Source organism: Calliphora vicina, chromosome 3 (genome assembly GCF_958450345.1).
Source record: "Calliphora vicina chromosome 3, idCalVici1.1, whole genome shotgun sequence".
Lineage (NCBI taxonomy): Eukaryota > Metazoa > Arthropoda > Insecta > Diptera > Calliphoridae > Calliphora > Calliphora vicina.
In genome coordinates, this window is record NC_088782.1 from 104,150,058 (window position 1) to 104,172,484 (window position 22,427).

At 30.4% G+C, this 22,427-nt stretch overlaps 1 protein-coding gene across 1 annotated transcript in view; it reads right to left on the minus strand.

Annotated features, from left to right (window-relative positions):
- Window positions 1-1,293: 1,293 nt before the first annotated feature.
- The window catches only part of LOC135955662 (microfibril-associated glycoprotein 4-like), an 80,698-nt gene continuing 59,564 nt past the window's right edge, over window positions 1,294-22,427 (minus strand). The window contains exon 6 of the mRNA XM_065506021.1: window positions 1,294-1,399. Within this exon, the coding sequence (XP_065362093.1) occupies window positions 1,294-1,399 (106 nt within the window). The remainder of the gene's footprint in view (window positions 1,400-22,427) is intronic.

The following is a 22,427-nucleotide window of genomic DNA, read 5'->3' on the forward strand; positions in this document are numbered from 1 at the left end:
ATCTGCGAAATAATGGACAATTATTTCATTAAGATACGAGTTAGTAAATTTGATAGAAGTTATGAAAAAAAAACTAGTAATTAATTGGAATTTTGTAAAGATTCCAAATGATTTTTAGCCATAAATATTTATAAGATTTGAATATTTAAAATTAAAAGGTTTTAAAGAGTTTTATGTCATGTACATATATAGATCAAGGACAAAAATTAAAACTGCAGTCACAATCTTTAGCTAGTTGTTTAGCTGTGATCTGGACAGTGTGATCAAGGCAATATCTTTATTCACCTACCATAGGAAGTGGTTCTATTAAGTCTATACAGTCAATTTTTAATCATTCTTCAGGAACACAACATTTTCCACACATTTTGTTTTTATAAACATTCAAACTCTGAAATAAATATAAAGAACCTATTCGCTGACATTAAATAATGATAAGCCGTTTTTAATGTCTTTTAACATTTTATACTTTAGCTATCCCCTTCAACAATTTCTTTAGTTTTATCTTGTTTTTTATATGAACTTTTCTGTACAACATTTCTTTAGTACATACAAAATTTGAACGTATGAGAAATTTTAATTAAAAAATAATTAAATATCACTCATACGTGTGAGAGGCTGCATATGTACCAACAAGTAAATATATTTTGTAAATTTATAAATGGGTAATATTAAAGCTGTTAATTTAGTAATTACAATATTTTGAGATTAAATTGGTAGATGAGTATATTTTTAATTACAAACTAATATAAAGTAATAGTGATTTATATATAAGAATAAAAAGTGGAAATAATTTACAATATTTGTATTGCAAAATAAAAATAGCTTTTCCTCGAGAGATTGCTCAAGGAATTGGCATAATAAAAATAATGATGCTGGTATCATTACGGAGCCAAATGTCATTAAGTCAATTGCTCCAGCCTGATCTCAGTTATGCCAAAACGATTCGAAAAGTGACACTAAAGATTTTCAGGTGGTTTACTTTTGGAATTTGTATGATAACTATAGTAAACACATTGTGAATTTCGTTAAGATAAAAATTTACCATATCGCAGCGCTCATCAACATTGTGACTCATGATTATGCAGTCGTCTGCATAGGTGATTCCTCCACACCTTGAGAATTATTGTCACTGATTATAGCGGATAATAATGTGATAGTGCTATGAATCTTGCAGAATCCATGCTGGTAACGAGCTGCTGTTGTTGGGAGAGAAGAGGAGTATATAGAGTCTTCGCTAAAGATGACAGGAGAGAAATCGGCCTGTTAAATTTACTGCCATGTTTAAAACCGTTTTTAGGTACTAGACTCGCCATTCGTGGATAATCCGTCGGGTGATATGGCATTTGAAGACTTAGTTACGTTGATGGCTTCTGCCAATTCAGTTGTGGTGTGTTCGAGACTGGAAAATCAAAAATAAATCATAAAATATGGAAATTTAGTTGTATATCTTAAAATTATCCAGCAAATTGTTCCATTTGTCCTCATTTACCAAACTGATGGGGTATCCTTGGGTCATTTCGATGTCATCACGCTTATCTATGAGTCGCGCTTCACCCAGGTGCTGCTATTTCTGCGGAATTTCCTCTCTTCTTCGTGTATATTGCGAAAGTTTTACAGTAAACGACTTAGCCAATTAAATTTTTTAACAGATGTTTCATACCTAAAGCAGTATGATAACATAAAGGCCAGACAGAATTGTCAAAAATCTAAGTCTGTTGTCAATAACATAAATAAGAAGTACATATTGTATGAGTTTTGTTGTTTTATCTCCGGTATATGTAAATATGTATAATTTTTTTGAGCCTTTTATTAAAAGTGTCCCTTAAACTTAAATTTTTAGAAATTCAGCCTAACCACAAAAGCCAAAAAGTCGATTAAATAATTGATTCATACATCAATATATCGGGAATTCTTCCAGCTCAGTTGCTATTTAAAATCGACAAAATCCCATAACTGGTTGATGTATAAGGAAAAAACCTTATATATCAAACCTTATATAAACCAAAATTTTTTAAAAAAAATAAAAAAAAAATTAAAACAATTTAAAAAAAAAATTTTATTTTTTTTTAAATTAAAAAATATGTTTAGTATAATTTGGTATAAAGTATAAAGTTATTTTTAACAAGAAGTTAAACGCTGTCAAAAAAACCTAAGTCGGTTGTCATAAAAAACCTCTTTTCAAACCTCTTTCACCATTCCTCAAATACACAGAGTTCCAAAAACCGACCTTAAAAATTATAACAAAATTGTATCACAATTAAATTTAAAAAATTCAAACAATTTTTATATAATTATATAATTAGATTTTTCTGCTTCTTATTCCATAATTTCTACAAAAATTAAATTTATTTGAATTTTTATTAATTTTGAATACCAAATTTTACAAGTGTGTTTTTTTCAGTTTTAATTTCAACCCCCAAAAATTAAAAGTCAAAATAATTAAAAAAAATATTTTTCGTTTCTGCAAAATATACATGTTTCGGTTATTTTAATGGTTTATATGTGTGGAAAAAAATAAAGGAATATTATGTGTCTGTGAAAAAGTGTGTTAGAATTGCAATTTTATTGCAATTTTCGAGAAAAAGTTTTGAAGTCAAATCGCTCTCACGTGTGTTGAATTCATACTACTTGTATGTGAGAAGAGAGAGAAGTTGTTGTTGTAGAAAAATTGAGAGGCTTTCCTTCTTGTTATTCTTTGTTTTTAACATAGAATAATATACCCATAGAATCGTTACTGAGAGGGGAAAAACCTAAGTCGTGAGAATGTGTTAGTACATAGTTTTGAAATTGTATTGGTGTCTTTTTAATTTTCACCAGACACACAGAGTTCTATAAAAATATTTAGATTTTAATTTATTTAAATTTTCTTCTATTTTCAATGCCAAAAATTTAAACTCTGTTCTATAAACTAAATTCTTCTGTGTAGAAGAGTAATAAAGTGATTCGGTCTGTATTTAGACGGAAAATCAAAGTTAAAATCATAAAGAATTATACATAGAGACGAGACACTCCGATTTGTCAAACAATAATACAACAAATCATTTGTCTCCTACAACAACAAAATATATTGAATAGCATACAATTTGTTGTTGCAAGAGTTAGGTTTTTGACAACAGACTTAGGTTTTTGGCAATTACGTCTCGTCTCTATGTTACCCTATGGTTAAAATTTCAAGTATTTTGATGTGTTTAATTCTCTCACAAGTATGTTGAATTCACATATCGCAAGTACGTGTGAAGAGAGTAATTATTGTTACTCTCAGCTTACTCTAAGTTGCGCCCAAAGTATAACAAGTAGTCCAACTCTTTGTACCTAACTCTATACATGTGTTAGTAAAAAAGTACCTAACTCTAAACATGTCTGAGTAACAAAATTACACATGTGTTGGTAACTTTTAAATTTTCTACAGGCAACAGAGTTTTATAAATATGTTCTAAATTTGAATTTGTATGAATTTTCAAAAATTGTAACTCTGTTCTATAGTTTAAATTCTACAATAACAAAAACTTACATGTCAGAATTTCCAAAAATATTTTTTTCTTGATTTGTGAAAAATAGAAACTTTTAAGCAATGAAAGTGTGCTAAAAGTGTTTTTAAAAAATATAAAATTATATGTGTTAATGTAATAATGTGTAATAGAACGTTATTTTATCAAAAATTAAAAGTTAAAATTTCAAGAAATTTCACTTGTTTACATTTCTCTGAGCTCACACGGTACCCGTATATGTGAGAAAGTAATTTGAAAAAATTGAGAGTTGGACTACTTGGTATACTTTGCAGAATAAGCAAGGTACAATTATTGAAAAGTATGTTCTCAATTATACATTCCCTATAACGTCAAACAAAAGAAAATTAAAAAAAAACAAAACGAAATGTCTAAAACAAAAAAAATAATTTGTGGCAAAGAATAACAAGAAGGGAAGCCTCTCAATTTTTCTACAACAACAACTTCTCTCTCTTCTCACATACAAGTAGTATGTGAATTCAATACACTTGAGAGAGAGATTTGACTTCAAAACTTTTTCTTGAAAATTGCAATAAAATTGCAATTCTAACACACTTTTTCACAGAAACATAATATTCTTTTATTTTTTTCCACACATATAAACCATTAAAGTAACCGAAGCATGTATATTTTGCACAAACGAAAAATATTTTTATACCCTACACCACCATAGTGGGGAGGGTATTATGCGTTTGTGCAGATGTTTGTAACGCCCAAAAATATTAGTCTAACACCCACCTTAAAGTATACCGATCGACTTAGAATCACTTTCTGAGTCGATTAAACGATGTCCGTCCGTCCGTCCGTCCGTCCGTCCGTCCGTCTGGTTGGCTGGCTGTCCATGTAAACCTTGTGCGCAGAGTACAGGTCGCTATTTTGAAGATATTTCGATCAAATTTGGTACATATTTCTTTTTCGGCCCAAGGACCAAGCCTATTGAAACTGGCTAAAATCGGTCCATTATTTCACCTAGCCCCCATACAAAGTCCCCTCGAAATTGGACTTTATCGGTCATAAATGTTTAATTTATCTATGTATCTACACAAATTTCGCTCCAAATAAGTTTTATATATACAAAATTCATGTCACCAAATTGTGTTACGATCGGTCCATAATTAGTCATAGCTCCCATATAGACCCGCTTCCGAAAATCACTTTAACGTGCATAAATCGCTTAAAAATGTTGGTATACACACAAAATTCAACATAGTTAAATTTAATATAGACATAAATCACACGACCTAATTTCAAGGTGATCGGTCCATAATTGGTCTTAGCTCCCATAGAAGGCCCACTTCCGAAAATCACTCATGAATATAAATTATTGATATTTTAAAAGAAAAATATTTTTACTCATTTACTTGGTGTAGGGTATTATATGGTCGGGCTTGACCGACCATACTTTCTTACTTGTTTTTTAATTTTTGGGTGTTGAAATTAAAACTGAAAAAAAAACACACTTGTAAAACTTGGTATTGAAAATTAATAAAAAGTTCAAATAGATTTAATTTTTGCAGAAATTATGGAATAAAAAGAAGAAAAATCTAATTATATAATCTTTCCAGGTCAAATATACATTAAATAATTTCAGAATTGTTTGAATTTTTTAAATTTAATTGTAATAAAGTTTTGTTATAATTTTTAAGGTCGGTTTTTTACAACTCTGTGTGTTTGAGGAGTGTGGTGAAAGTGGTTTGAAAACTAATACATATAATCAAAATGTTACCAATACATGCATAGAGTTAGGTTTTTTATGACAAACGACTTAGGTTTTTTTTGACAGCGTTTCACTTCTTGTTATTATAATTAGATTTTTCTTCTTTTTATTCCATAATTTCTGCAAAAATTAAATCTATTTGAACTTTTTATTAATTTTCAATACCAAATTTAACAAGTGTGTTTTTTTCAGTTTTAATTTCAACACCCAAAAATTAAAAGTCAAAATAATTAAAAAAAAATATTTTTCGTTTGTGCAAAATATACATGCTTCGGTTACATTAATGGTTTATATGTGTGGAAAAAAATAAAAGAATATTATGTTTCTGTGAAAAAGTGTGTTAGAATTGCAATTTTATTGCAATTTTCAAGAAAAAGTTTTGAAGTCAAATCTCTCTCTCAAGTGTGTTGAATTCACATACTACTTGTATGTGAGAAGAGAGAGAAGTTGTTGTTGTAGAAAAATTGAGAGGCTTCCCTTCTTGTTATTCTTTGATAAAAACTAAATAAAACACATTTGTAAAATTTCGTATTGAAAATTAATAAAAAAAAATTCAAATAAACTTAATTTTTGCAGAAATTATGGAATAAAAAGCGGAAAAATCTATATATCTATAATTCTCTATGGTGATGGATTTTAATTCATACAATACTTTTAATTCGTCAATAAGAAATTGATTCAAGGAATGAATTTAATACATTTGAAGTAAAAAGGAATGAAATTCTTGAATTAATTCATAATGAATACATTAACGGAATGTTTAAGATACAGTACGAGACACAAATGTGTAAATAAATTTGGAAATATCTATAATTTGAATTTTTATGCTCAACATTTACCAATCTGACAATATTTTTTACACAATATGAAGATCATGATTAGTGAAGTATAGCAATGCAAAAAAATTAATGTGAAGTAATGGCATTTAAATACCAGGATATCAAAAAGTTAAAAACTGAATTACACAATTTTGTCGCATTTTCTTTAAAGTTAAATAAACATGTTATTATTATTTAGAAAAAGAACAATTTTAATCAATTTCATTAATGACAGTTAGTTAAAACATGTTACTAGTTAAGAATTTACAATTCTTTAAGGAATATTGAATATGAAGAAGATTATCACCGAAGTTGCAAATTCTGTTACCGAGCAGCTGAAAAATGGTATCTCCTATCGAAAAATATCCACCAAATTCAATATTTCTTTTAATCTGTTGAGAACATAGTGAATATATGTGGTTTGGCTTTTCCAGCACCAATTTGTGGACGGAATTCAATTATATTGTTAAAAGATGGTCTCACTGTATAACGTCTAGTTGCATCAGGAGAAGAAAATAGTCCCCGTGAGGTACAACCAAAACTATCTTCATGCTACCAAATTAAGATTTCAAAACGTGCATCTCTTAGAGAAATCAAAAGATGTGGTTTTTATGCAATAAAGATTGTTAAAAAACCTCGTTTAACTGAAAGACACAAGTCTCTTCGACTAACATTTGTAAATTTTTTTAAGAAATGGACCTTTGATGATTGGGAAAAGGTTATCTGTACAGATGAATCGAAAATTAACCATTTTGGAACTGATGGACCAAAATATGACTACCAAAAACGAAATGCGCCATTAATAGACCGTGATTTTATGACGACTATGAAATATGGTGGTGGAATATTGTCATTTTGTGGTTGTTTTTCTGCGAAAGGTGTAGGAAAACTTCATAAAATTGGTAGTAATATGAATGCAGAAATGTATATAGACATTATCAAGACAACAGATGTGGATAGTCTGAATGATTGGCGTGGACAAATTGAAAACACTGTGATACTACAAGATAACGACAACAAACATAAGTCTAAAAAGACGCTTAATTTTTTAAAAACCGCCAAAATTACATTGCTAGATTGACTCCCACAATCTCAGAATTTAAATCCGATTGAGAATTTGGTGCGAATTCTAAAACGTCGCGTTTATAATTATCAAAATGCATTTAGAAACACAACTCAGCTCTAGGAGCGCTCCCATGATATCTAGGGATCTATAATGCAAGAAGAGTGTCGCAAACTGGTGGAGAGTATGCCCTCCAGAATTCAGGCTGTCATTGACGCGAAAGCAGGTTATTCGAAGTACTAAAAAAGTTACTTTAGTAATCTGCGCCAAAAGAGTGTAAATGGGTTGCAGTTATTTTTTTTAGATTACTGGAGTATAATTAAGGAAATATTTTATTTATTTAGTCCTAAAATATCCTTAAAAAATATTGTTTAAAAAAACACAAAACGTTTCTTTATAAACATTGCACTTTAAAAATGGTGTCACAAAGTGTAAATATATGACCATCATTTACACATTTTTGTCTCACACTGTATATGTACATTTATTTTGATTTCGAAAATAGAACGAAAAATTAATTCTTTCGAACCTTTGTTTGGATATACATATGTGTAGGAAAGAATTTAAAATAAAGTCCACTTAAATAAAAATTAACTTTAAAATTTCTTTGAATTTAAATTTTCTTTTTCACATATTTTTCCATATTTACCAACACTTGTAAATAAAATGTTACAAATTTCATCAATTTCTTGAATATTTTTGGCATGTGTTTAAATAAAATTTTTTTTATATTTTTGTCCAGCCTTTTTTTGTGGACAAACATTTCTCATATAAAATTTGACCAAAAATACCACAAAAAAAAAAAACGAAAAATATAAAACCATAGATATTGTCCAAAACAGAATTTATTTTAAAATTCAAACTCGAAAAACGCAAACACACACAAGCATGATATATCATGCACAAAAGTGTGTGAGAAAAAAAAGTGTTTGTGAGGCCTCAAATTGTTGGTAAAATTTATGTCAACAAACTCTCTTCTGTTTTGTTACTTAAAACTTCTGTTATTTATTTTTTTTCGAATAAAACTGAGCCACAATATAAAATATACATATTCGTATAAAATACAATGGTTTTATGCTGGAAAAAAAGGGGAATTTGCAAATAACTGTACAAATTCTGCCCAGGCATAGACACACATGTTCTCGAAAAAAAGGATAAAAAAAGAAATAAAGAATTGTTGCCACAAGAGCCCAAAGTAACGTTTGTTTATTTAGACATATGAAAAACATATTGGTTTTTGAATTTAACAAAATATATTTTCGTTATATGTTTGCTGCCCCAACATTTGGCTACAATGTCCCTTTTTTCTTGTACTTTCCCAACTTTCAGGGCTAGTGAACGGTATAGCAGAGGAGACGAAAGTGTTGTATGTATCAAATAAACAAAACTTTATGCATCAGTTTGCTAGAGAATTCAAGAAAAAAAAAACATAAATAACTAAAGTAACCACATCATCCATATAATAGAAAAATACGTTAAGTAAATATTTTCCTAAAAAAAAGTTTTCTTATCATCCTATAAAGTGGATGTAATTTAGAAATTTTTTTCCTGTCTTGCTACATACATATGTGTATATTTTTTGCTGTTTATAGTTTAAGCTTGTAAATCTAGACATTATTAGACATTTACTTGACTTAAGGCTTTAATAATATAAGAAAACTTTGTTGGGCTTGTTGATTGGATTAGTTTTTGAAAAAAAAAACTAAAGGAAAGAAATGAATGTATTGTAAATAGTTTAAAAGGAAAATATAAGGGAACTGTATTAAGCTCATTATAGAGTTTATAAATAAGGCACCAGAAGAGGGTTATCAAAGTTATGTTTAAATTTTTGGACTCAAAAGAAAAGTATTTGCAAATAAATTAATGTAATTTTAAATAAAAAAGAGTTGTATTTAAATCCATACAAAAGCGTTTGCCAATAGAGGCGAATCAATATTAAAATTAAATAAAACTAAGTGTGAGGTATTAAAGATTTTGCACCCTTACGTCAACAGCATACATACCTGGGTATCCATAGTAAAACGCATGCAAATATAATGATAATTATACCCTCCACCACCATAAGTGGTGAATGAGGGTATATATAAGTTTATCATTCCGTGTGTAACATTGAGAAATATTCATCTGAGACCCAACAAAGTATATATATTATTGATCCTTATGAAATTCTAAGTCGATTGAGCCATATCCGTCTGTCTGTCCGTCTGTGTAAAACACGCTCACGTCCAAAATACGCAAAAAAACTTAATAGAGTTGCAAGAAAAATGTTTATTATTGTCCTAAGCAGTCTGGTATTGAAAATCAGCGAAGTCGGTGCAGTGGAACCAAAGTTATGAATGAAAATGTGGGACAACCTCAAAAAAAATTGATAATATTCACATATTTTTGGACATTTTTTGTAAATATATTGCAGCTAATATCATAAAATTTTGCACTCGTTACTTTCATGATAATAGGAGTAACTATGGTGAAAATTATAAGAATCGGTCCATGATTTCTCCTAGCCCCCATACAAATTTCTTCCCGAAATATGGTTCTATGGTCTATAAATGCCTACAGAATAGGAATATCCACATAAAATTCAGCAAAAATAAGTTTCGTGGTAAAAGAAATTATATTAAAAAATTTTTCGTGGATCGGCCCTTTTTTGACCATAGCCCCCATATAAAGTACACTTCCGAAAATCTCTTAAATAAGCATAAATGTCTTATAAATATCGCTATCAAGTTGAAATTCGACATGAATAATCCCCATATATACCAAAATAGCTGTACCTAATTTTATGCAGATTGGCCGATAATTGGTTATAGCTCCCATATAAGGACCACTTTCGAAAAACACAATAACCTACATAAATATCTAAAAAATATCAATATCAAAACAAAATTTCACACACATCCATAGTTTATATTTAGAAATCATACTACTGGATTTTGTGAATATCGGTCCATATTTGACCATAGCTCCCATATAAGGTCCACTTCCAAAAATCAGTTAAGTACTCATAAATCTCTTATAAATACATTTATCATGCTAAAATTCCACACAAATTATACTCATATATATAGATATCACTGTTCCAAATTTTATGCAGATTGGCCGATAATTGGTCATAGCTCCCCTATAAGGCACATTTCCGAAAAAAGATATTAACCTTAAAAAGTATTAAAAACATATCGATATCAAAATGAAATTACGCACAGATCCAGTAATTTGAATCCAGTAATCATACTTCTGGATTTTGTGAATATCGGTCCATATTTAACCATAGCTCCCATATAAGGTGGAGAGTATGCCCTCCAGAATTCAGGCTGTCATTGACGCGAAAGCAGGTTATTCGAAGTACTAAAAAAGTTACTTTAGTAATCTGCGCCAAAAGAGTGTAAATGGGTTGCAGTTATTTTTTTTAGATTACTGGAGTATAATTAAGGAAATATTTTATTTATTTAGTCCTAAAATATCCTTAAAAAATATTGTTTAAAAAAACACAAAACGTTTCTTTATAAACATTGCACTTTAAAAATGGTGTCACAAAGTGTAAATATATGACCATCATTTACACATTTTTGTCTCACACTGTATATGTACATTTATTTTGATTTCGAAAATAGAACGAAAAATTAATTCTTTCGAACCTTTGTTTGGATATACATATGTGTAGGAAAGAATTTAAAATAAAGTCCACTTAAATAAAAATTAACTTTAAAATTTCTTTGAATTTAAATTTTCTTTTTCACATATTTTTCCATATTTACCAACACTTGTAAATAAAATGTTACAAATTTCATCAATTTCTTGAATATTTTTGGCATGTGTTTAAATAAAATTTTTTTTATATTTTTGTCCAGCCTTTTTTTGTGGACAAACATTTCTCATATAAAATTTGACCAAAAATACCACAAAAAAAAAAAACGAAAAATATAAAACCATAGATATTGTCCAAAACAGAATTTATTTTAAAATTCAAACTCGAAAAACGCAAACACACACAAGCATGATATATCATGCACAAAAGTGTGTGAGAAAAAAAAGTGTTTGTGAGGCCTCAAATTGTTGGTAAAATTTATGTCAACAAACTCTCTTCTGTTTTGTTACTTAAAACTTCTGTTATTTATTTTTTTTCGAATAAAACTGAGCCACAATATAAAATATACATATTCGTATAAAATACAATGGTTTTATGCTGGAAAAAAAGGGGAATTTGCAAATAACTGTACAAATTCTGCCCAGGCATAGACACACATGTTCTCGAAAAAAAGGATAAAAAAAGAAATAAAGAATTGTTGCCACAAGAGCCCAAAGTAACGTTTGTTTATTTAGACATATGAAAAACATATTGGTTTTTGAATTTAACAAAATATATTTTCGTTATATGTTTGCTGCCCCAACATTTGGCTACAATGTCCCTTTTTTCTTGTACTTTCCCAACTTTCAGGGCTAGTGAACGGTATAGCAGAGGAGACGAAAGTGTTGTATGTATCAAATAAACAAAACTTTATGCATCAGTTTGCTAGAGAATTCAAGAAAAAAAAAACATAAATAACTAAAGTAACCACATCATCCATATAATAGAAAAATACGTTAAGTAAATATTTTCCTAAAAAAAAGTTTTCTTATCATCCTATAAAGTGGATGTAATTTAGAAATTTTTTTCCTGTCTTGCTACATACATATGTGTATATTTTTTGCTGTTTATAGTTTAAGCTTGTAAATCTAGACATTATTAGACATTTACTTGACTTAAGGCTTTAATAATATAAGAAAACTTTGTTGGGCTTGTTGATTGGATTAGTTTTTGAAAAAAAAAACTAAAGGAAAGAAATGAATGTATTGTAAATAGTTTAAAAGGAAAATATAAGGGAACTGTATTAAGCTCATTATAGAGTTTATAAATAAGGCACCAGAAGAGGGTTATCAAAGTTATGTTTAAATTTTTGGACTCAAAAGAAAAGTATTTGCAAATAAATTAATGTAATTTTAAATAAAAAAGAGTTGTATTTAAATCCATACAAAAGCGTTTGCCAATAGAGGCGAATCAATATTAAAATTAAATAAAACTAAGTGTGAGGTATTAAAGATTTTGCACCCTTACGTCAACAGCATACATACCTGGGTATCCATAGTAAAACGCATGCAAATATAATGATAATTATACCCTCCACCACCATAAGTGGTGAATGAGGGTATATATAAGTTTATCATTCCGTGTGTAACATTGAGAAATATTCATCTGAGACCCAACAAAGTATATATATTATTGATCCTTATGAAATTCTAAGTCGATTGAGCCATATCCGTCTGTCTGTCCGTCTGTGTAAAACACGCTCACGTCCAAAATACGCAAAAAAACTTAATAGAGTTGCAAGAAAAATGTTTATTATTGTCCTAAGCAGTCTGGTATTGAAAATCAGCGAAGTCGGTGCAGTGGAACCAAAGTTATGAATGAAAATGTGGGACAACCTCAAAAAAAATTGATAATATTCACATATTTTTGGACATTTTTTGTAAATATATTGCAGCTAATATCATAAAATTTTGCACTCGTTACTTTCATGATAATAGGAGTAACTATGGTGAAAATTATAAGAATCGGTCCATGATTTCTCCTAGCCCCCATACAAATTTCTTCCCGAAATATGGTTCTATGGTCTATAAATGCCTACAGAATAGGAATATCCACATAAAATTCAGCAAAAATAAGTTTCGTGGTAAAAGAAATTATATTAAAAAATTTTTCGTGGATCGGCCCTTTTTTGACCATAGCCCCCATATAAAGTACACTTCCGAAAATCTCTTAAATAAGCATAAATGTCTTATAAATATCGCTATCAAGTTGAAATTCGACATGAATAATCCCCATATATACCAAAATAGCTGTACCTAATTTTATGCAGATTGGCCGATAATTGGTTATAGCTCCCATATAAGGACCACTTTCGAAAAACACAATAACCTACATAAATATCTAAAAAATATCAATATCAAAACAAAATTTCACACACATCCATAGTTTATATTTAGAAATCATACTACTGGATTTTGTGAATATCGGTCCATATTTGACCATAGCTCCCATATAAGGTCCACTTCCAAAAATCAGTTAAGTACTCATAAATCTCTTATAAATACATTTATCATGCTAAAATTCCACACAAATTATACTCATATATATAGATATCACTGTTCCAAATTTTATGCAGATTGGCCGATAATTGGTCATAGCTCCCCTATAAGGCACATTTCCGAAAAAAGATATTAACCTTAAAAAGTATTAAAAACATATCGATATCAAAATGAAATTACGCACAGATCCAGTAATTTGAATCCAGTAATCATACTTCTGGATTTTGTGAATATCGGTCCATATTTAACCATAGCTCCCATATAAGGTCCACTCCTGAAAATCACTAATATCCTCATAAATTTCTTACAAATATAGTTATCAGGTTGAAATTCAAAACAAATTTATTCAATATACACAAAAATCGATGTACCAAATTTTATGATGATAGGCCCATAATTGGTCATAACCTCCATATAAGAACTTCTTCAGGAAAACACATTACCCTGCACAAATATCCATACAAATCTATACTACTACAAGATTTTTTAAATATTGGTGCATAATTCGGCATAGCTCCCACATAAGGTCCACTCTGGTTAATAGCGTTGTTTATATGAAATTCTACAAAAATAACCCTTAAATACTTAGGACCATAATAGGTCATAGCATCACCAAAATAGTACACAGATCAGTAATTTGTATTCAAAAATCATAATACTGAATTTTGTGAATATTGGTCCAGCTCTCATATAAATACATAAAAATCACGTAAAAATATTTTATGACAATCGAATCATAATAGGTCATAGCTCCCGCATAAGTCCCACAACCAAATATTTTGAAAAATATCTTCTGCGTAAACTAGTCTTTCTAACAATTGTTATATTATTTCAGTTGTTATGCCATCATATTTAGGTGGAGGGTATTTAAGATTCGGCACGGCCGAATATAGTACTCTTACTTGTTTTTTGATGTAAAATTCAACTTTAGGGCAAAAATTCTCAAATCTCGTAGCCGATATCAAAATAAAGTAACCTATTTAAGATGGCCAAATATGTTCTTAATTATGTTGGATATATTATAACAAAAAAACTAAAAAATCCCATTTTTGGGATTTTTCAAAACTTTTTTGGGAATTACGGGATTCCTGATTATAAATTTCAAAATTTGTTTTTATTTTACTATATCTAATAGAAAAGTCTAAATCACTGTAAAGTTACATTAAAAACTAATAATAAATAAAAAAATTATTTTTTCAAAAAACAATGACTAAATGTGAGAGTAAAACTGGTTATCATAAAATGTTTGAACCTTTTGTCTATTTCTAACAAAATAAAAAAAAAATAATACAGAAATTCCAACAAAAGAGTTAGATATTAGCATGTTTATGCTAACGGCAGCCATTCACCATACAAAACGTATGAACATACCCAGGTATGTTGCTGTTGACATGCGTAAAGCAGTTCTGCTGTTGACATAAAGGTTACAAAAAGGTCGCATAGGTCCCAAAAAAGGTGACCTGCGCGCAGAGAAAAAAACATGGTTGTGGTAAACATAACCTAAGAGCAACATACACTGGTGCATATTACTATATACGCACTTAATTTGTTTCTGTATTTTTGTTATATCTTTGTAGTTCTCATCCAAAAGCAAAATTTTACTTTTTTAATAAGAGACAACTTAACTGTAGTTTTTGAAAGTAAACAATTTTTTTTATTCTTGTTGTTTGTCTTAATTATGCGATCAAATGTTCTTGGTGCTATTTTAAGTGGAAGATTCGTATAAACGCAGACGTGAAATTTGTTTTTAAAAAAGTTACCAAAAATAAAATATTATCAATTTTAGTTTTTGTTTTCAACCAAAGGTACGTTTCTAATAGTAACATCTCAATTTATTGCAACTTTTTCTATTTGAATCAATAAATTTCATCACTTTTAAAGATGCCCAATGGAACTTTTTTGTCCGATCAAGAAAAGATTCAAATTAAATTTTTTCACGACCAAGGATGTTCCAATAGAGAAATTGGACGTAAAATCGATCGTTCGGAAAGTGTGGTGCGAAATTTCTTGAAGAAAGGTCAAAATTATGGAGTTCGCAAACCTACAAAGGGAAATACAAAACTCACAAGAAGAAAACTTAACCTAATAAAACAAGAAGCAACCTTCAACAAATTGAATTCCACACAAATAAAGAATAAATTGAATCTTCCAGTGACTTCCAAGCACGTGGCACACATTTTACGAAACGATGAAAACATAAAATGGAAAAAGTCGAAATGTAAACCAATGCTAAAAAAGTACCATAAAGAAAATCGTCTAAAATTCGCAAGAAAATATATGAAATGGACAGATGAGTGGAAAAAAGTAATTTTCTCTGACGAAAAAATATTTAATTTAGACGGTGCTGACTCATACTCATGATATTGCCACGATTTGAGATCAAACGATGTTCGGATGTCAAAACGTAATTTCTGTGGTGGCAGTGTTAGGTTTGGGCAGCGTTTTCTGCAGTTGGCAAGTCGAAAATGTGTTTTGTTCCGACAAAAATGAATAGTGCGATTTATAACGAACTGTTGGAGGATGCTCTCCTCTCATTTATGAATGAACAAATGTATGAAGATTGCATATTTCAACAAGATAATGCTGCAATCCATGTTTCTAAGCAATCGAAATCTTGGTTTAATGAACATAGCATTCCTCTGTTGGACTGGCCGGCTTATAATCCGAACTTAAACCCAATGGAGAACTTGTGGGGATACATGGCCCCTAAAGTTTATGCAGATAATGCCCAGAATGAAAACATAATGACTGTGACAGAGCTGAAACTATGAATTAAACAAGTCTGGGAGGAAATTGATTACAATCTGCTTAAAAATTAGTTGAATCAATGCCAGGCCGTATTTTTGAAACAATCCATAACAAAGGATCATCCACACATTATTAATAATGCTACAGTGGCCCATAAATTAAAGTGCGTTTATAGGAAAATACCCTTAAAAATGGCTGTTAATCTCGAAAATTAAGGAAAAAAAATAAATAAAGTACAAATGATTTTTTTTTGTAAACAATATTTTAAGTGAAGTCTTAACTAATTTAATAACCCCATGTCTCCACGTAGCAATATTTATTGCTAAGCTCAAGCAATAACGTCGGCAGAACAACAGCATAGTGATAGCTGATTGCTTTAGGTGGAAAAAACGTTCGTCACAAATACAAAATTTTCAACGCGAGAATTTCTATGAAAAACTTTGGTGTATTTTGCTTATATTTTGTATTGCATGATTTTTTCACTAATTTCTTTGTTTTTTTACTTTTGGTACTTAAATAAATTAAATATATATAAATTAGTCGCAGCGAATCATAGAAAGAAGAAATTTTACATTAATGACAACTGAACTGACAGCTTATTGCTTAGCAATAATTGCTCAGGCAATCAGTAGAGCAATCATTGCGCAATGGATTGCTACATATGGCAATTTGCGGTCTACACTCGCAAATTTCATTGATGCAATCAAATTTGACAATTGCAGCAATAAATATTGCTACGTGGAGACCTAGGGTAAACAAATTTGTAGCCCCCTAAATATGTTCATTAGGGATATAACTATTGACATTTTTTGCAAATATGAAAATTTACATAGTATAGTCGAATAGAGCATTAAAAAATATGAAAAACCATGTTATTATTTTTTCGCGGTTATTAAAAAAGTTCACGCACCAAACGCAATAAAGTTTTCATTAAATATTTTCAACTATTTTAAAATAAAATACATTTTATTTCTTCGTTAAGTTATTTTTATAACACTAGTTTACAAATCAAACATTTTTGTTTGCTCATGGCATGAAACTTATATTTTTGAGAAGAGCTAGGGACGCTAGCTAATTGACCATTTTTTGTTTCAAACCTATACGTCAAAATTTAGAGATATATGGGTTTTTATTTTTCACCTGCCCTGAGTACTACTAATGCATACTGTAGTGTACCGAATTGTGGTAATTAGGTATTTACATCGCTTTTAGGTACTCAACACTCTGGCGAAGCTACTAGATACTTTCAGAGTTGTATTTTTTTTTGACAAATTCCAAAAAAAATAACAGAAAAAAAGTAAATACTGTTTAACAGTACATCTTTTTTGTGTAGATAAACGTTACTAAATCGCTATTAAATACAAAACTCTAAAGTAAAAACTATTTTAAAATAGCTTCTAGAAAGTGTAAAATAAACCCAGACCATTTTTGTTTTATTTGCGGTAAACTTATTCAGTTAAATCAAGTTTTTCCTACAACACAAACACTGCAAAATGCTTATTTACATTATGTTGGATTCCCCGTATCAAATCAGGATAAAAAGTGGGTCCCGCAATCGATTTGCACAAATAGTAGTGAATATATTCCAGGTAAAATGAACGTTAAAAATGTCAGTTTGGTTGACCCACAAAAAATAGTTTTGCCGCCACTCCACATTAAATTAGTTTTAATGAAAACTTTTGTGAAAGCTTTAGATAAGACAAAACCAGCATTTCAATATTTATGCAGCGTGTTCCCGAGTCTTTCTGAGGCTAAATTAAAACAAGGGATATTTGTGGGTCCTCAAATAAGAAAAATTTTGGGTGATACCAAATTTGAGTGTCTATTAACCGATGTTGAAAAAGCAGCTTGGAATTCTTTTGAACTTGTTGTTCAAGTTTGGGGAATAAGAAAAGTTAAAATTACGGAGATATTGTTGCGAATTTATTACATAATTTTGAACTGATGGGTGTAAATATGTCCCTCAAAATTCACTTTTTACATTCTCATGTGGATTTTTTGCCGGAAATCCTCGGACACATGAGTGACGAACATAGAGAGCGTTTCCATCAAGATTTGAAGTTTTTCGAGAGGAATTATCAAGGTTTTTGGGATCAGAATATGCTAGGAGACTACTGTGAGGTAGACAAATGAAAATAATTATAAAAAGATAACTAAAACACTTCACTTTTAATTTTTTTGTACTAATTTAATGTACATTTTTATATGTTTTGTTTTTAATAAATATCTCAAAAGTTTGACGTCCATGATTTTTTTTTAATATTTTTTCCGAAGTTAGAAGACCTAAATACACAAATCCCCATATGTTTCAATTCATGAGCAAAAACCTTGTAAACTAGTGTAATTAATAATAACTGCGGACATAGTTAAAAAGATAATTTTAGTATACCTCACACTTGCAAAAAAAAAAGTTTAATTTATACATATAATTTTCAGAGAAAAAAAAATTTGTTTATTTTAGAAATTGGCGTTGGTGCGTGATGTTTTTGCTTCCAAATGACCTAATAAATTGATTTCCATTACTTATATAACATTGGCCATCACGTGGTGGTATACCAAAAATTTCGCCAAAAGTAGTTATATGCCTAATGTTCATGTTTAATTTTTACAATCTTTTTTAAAAAAAGTAGTGTGCGTTTATAGAAATATGCACCAGTGTATTATGAAAAAATATGGTCAGAATTTACATCATATAACATCATACTATAATCCAGTATGATCATAACATTTCATACATGATCATAATATCTAGCCCTTATTAAAAATTAAAATTATAGTAAGCAAGAAAACACAAATTTTACAGGAGGAGGTATTTATTTGATTATTAGAATTAAAAACATTATGATGCGATATTATATAATTTCGTTCATGCTATTTCATTGTTTTTCAAAAATATTTATAACTTTTGACAATTAGAAATTCAAGGAATACTTTATTGAAAAATATGACAAAAAAGTTTTTTATTGAATTTTTGCATAGATACAAATTTTTCGAATTTACATAAAATTTTTATTTATGAATAGTTTTTAATGAAATTTCACAGTTATGTAAATTTTTCTATTTAAAATGGAAAAATAAAAACGGATTTTGAAATTTATTATCAGCAATCCCGCAATTCTCAAAAAAAGTGTTGAAAAATTCCAAAAATGGGAATTTTTAGTTTTTTGGCTATAATATCCATACCAGGGTTGGGATTATCGGAACCCTTTACAAAATAATTAGAAACATATTGGGCCAACTAAAGTCGGTTACTATATTTTGATATCGAATATGCAATTTGAGAATTTTTGCCCTAAATATTAATTTTACATAAAAAATAGGTTTTTTTTTTAATGGACCTGGTCCCCTCGGTAACAACAATTTTTAAATTTTTTTCATTGCAAATATTTCATGATTACTTAGCTTTCAGAAAGTATAAATTATTATACATCCTCTTAGAAATTTTTTGAGATAACTTAATACGAAAAAAAGTAATTTTTTCCAAAAAAATTAGCGAAAAATTGCCTTTGTAATTTTTTTTTAAGTTCAAATTCATATAACTTTGAACGTAGTCATTATTTTTAAGCAATTCTTTTTATATTTGACACATACTTATGTTGTTAGTCCAATAAAGGAAAACTGAAGAAAATCGAGAAATATTTGAATACGCTGTTATCAAAAAACTGAAGTAGGGTGGGTAATAATGTTGAAAATTTAATTTTCAAATGCGAATATCTCCTAACCTATAAAAGATAATTGATAGCTACGATGATGTTTTTGAAATCGGAACACAAACGAAGCAATAGGATCGTTTTAGAAATGTAACATACCCGAGGTGTCCTACTTTGAGGACCCTTTGTGGGACCATGAGGTCCACGTTCAAAACTTAAACTCTACAACACTTCTTTGCATATGTGAAATTTCATTCAAACCAATCTTACACTCTTTTTTTCTATACCACTGTGTGTCGCTTACGATAAAATTCGTTTACTGTAATATGTAAACATTGACTTACGATAAAATCTTACCCCCTATAATTTCGAAGTTATTAACAATTTTGATATTCTGAGAACGCTAAATTAAAATAAAAAAAATTTAGAAAATGTTGCTTACGATAATTTGGTGCTAAGAGCTCGATATGTTTGGAAGTAAGGATATTATGATTATCATAATATAACCCAAACCCAAAATAAGCATATTATGATCCAACGTAATCGTATTTATGATCCAATGAAATTAATCGTATTACGACGCAAAGTAATCATTAATTTGATTGGTTTTAGAATTAATGTGCTAAATTCCTATATGGCAAAAGACTGCCAAACTGATCGAAGGGTTGGCTTGGTTTGCTTAGTGGACTCGGTACGCTAGATCCCTGATTGAACCATCTATATTCGTAATGATGCCTACGTAGATAAATAATGAGACTTTTTCTAGATCAGCATTTCTATCTTAATTTTTATTTACGATATTGCAGCGCATGACTTTACTCTTGGCTTTGTTCAGTTTTGAACCAGCTTTTGTAGCCTGTTTTTAGAAGCACTTTATTTTGGAAGTTATATGTGTATAGCTATGCGAGAGAAGGCAGATATCCTCTGCATATTCCAGACTACCAGAATCCAGCTGATGCATCTATTAGATTGTGTAGCCATATAAACAACAACATCCAAGACGGTATTAAACATCAAGGGAGACAGAACTAAACCTTGCCATTAGGTTAGGTCTCCAGGAAGACAGGAGATTAAAAAGTGAGGAGGAAGAAGTTCCGAAATGAATTATTACGCACCAGTCAATTAGCGGTTATTAGGTCTCTCCGTGGAAATTCCCATGTCTGGCCTGATTAGCCAATTGTTATTACTGATAAAGGCATTAATGCACTCTAGGTTCATGTCCGTGAGCTCAAAAAGTTTAATTAAGCAACGATGTCTAAGAAACCTCCTAATGCCGGACAATAACAAATAAGATGAAAAATGGTTTCATCCTCCTCTTAATTTGGCAACTTCTACAGAAGCCGTTGTAGCTAAGTCTTCTCTCATGCTTGACAAAAGTGCAGTGACCGGTAATAACCTCCACTACATCACTAAATTGTGAGCGTGTCAAGCCAAGGAGATATATTGTCCGCCGTGGTTCTAGACGGGGCCATATCGTCCTGGTTATAGTGTATGTGGGTTCATAACCCCATCTTGACTGAGCGAGCTCATAGTAAAAGTTACTAATTTGAAGCTTGCATTTGGATAACGGAACCCCGCATAGGAATTATATGTCTCCATCAGGAAGCATGGCGCCTTTTTTCGCCAAATCATCAGTAACACAGTTGCCCAGTGAGCACGACTGTTGAATGTCTCTCCATCCTTTTTAAGGATGCCCGGCATTTCTAGACTAAATTAGATGTTAGAGATTTTATTTCGTCCTGACTGTCAGATATCTGTTATAACTGAACCAGTTAGACGCCCTTTTAATGGCCGATATTTCTGCCTGAATAATGCAACATTCATTTGAGATTCTAAAAGATAATCTATTTTCAAAATCCTGAATGTAGACACTTACACCTACACCAACTCGATCTCCCTTCCTAGAACCGTCCGTATAGACTGAGAGACTTGTTGTGTCATGTAAAGGACCGTCCGTTACTTCCGTATTGTACGGAATTGAGAAACCGAAGTTCTTCCCAGGAAGGGCCTAGAAATGCAGTAATCGATATTATCCGGAAGATTCTGAATGCTTCCTATTATACTGGCGTGACCGTATGGATAATGTTTCCTCGCCGCATTCAAATTTAGCCAAAAGGCCTTGCCGTGCACGAGCTATATCATCAAAGCTTCTGTTCAGCGCATTATTGTGGAGAACACGACATTTGTGTAAGGCCTTTGAAGTATTTCTGTATGCATGCAAGATGTAGAATACAACAGAATACGACGTAAATTCACTTTAGGTGTTTGTTAATTGATGTCTTCGAAGAATTAATCTGGCCCAACACCATGCGAAATTCGGAACTTTGGAAACAAGCAAATCAGCCCCCAATACATATTGAAATTTTAAACTGCAAATGGAATTGGATTGGTCACACGCTGCTCAGGACCCCAACTGATATAGCCAAAATAGCTAGCGACTGGAGCCCACACGGAATAATACCAAGAGTAGGCAGACTTTGCATCATCAACAACTACAGCTTACATCAAACCGGACCGAATGGAACACATTCGTTGTCTGCTTGTTAAGCTAAGTTTCCGCATACACCGTAATCGCCACCGAAAACAAAATTTCATAAATTTGCACCGAAAAAAGTTCTGAAATGAACGAGTGTATGGAATTTCGTTTTCGGTGCCTATTACGGTGTATGCGGAAACGTAGCTTTAGCGTTGGAAAAGAAAAAGCGTTTGGTTCGAAAATAGTATGAGAATGGTATGAAATATGATAACAGGTGCTCTTAGGACTATTCCATCTAAGGCACTGTTCACTATTCAGATCAGGCT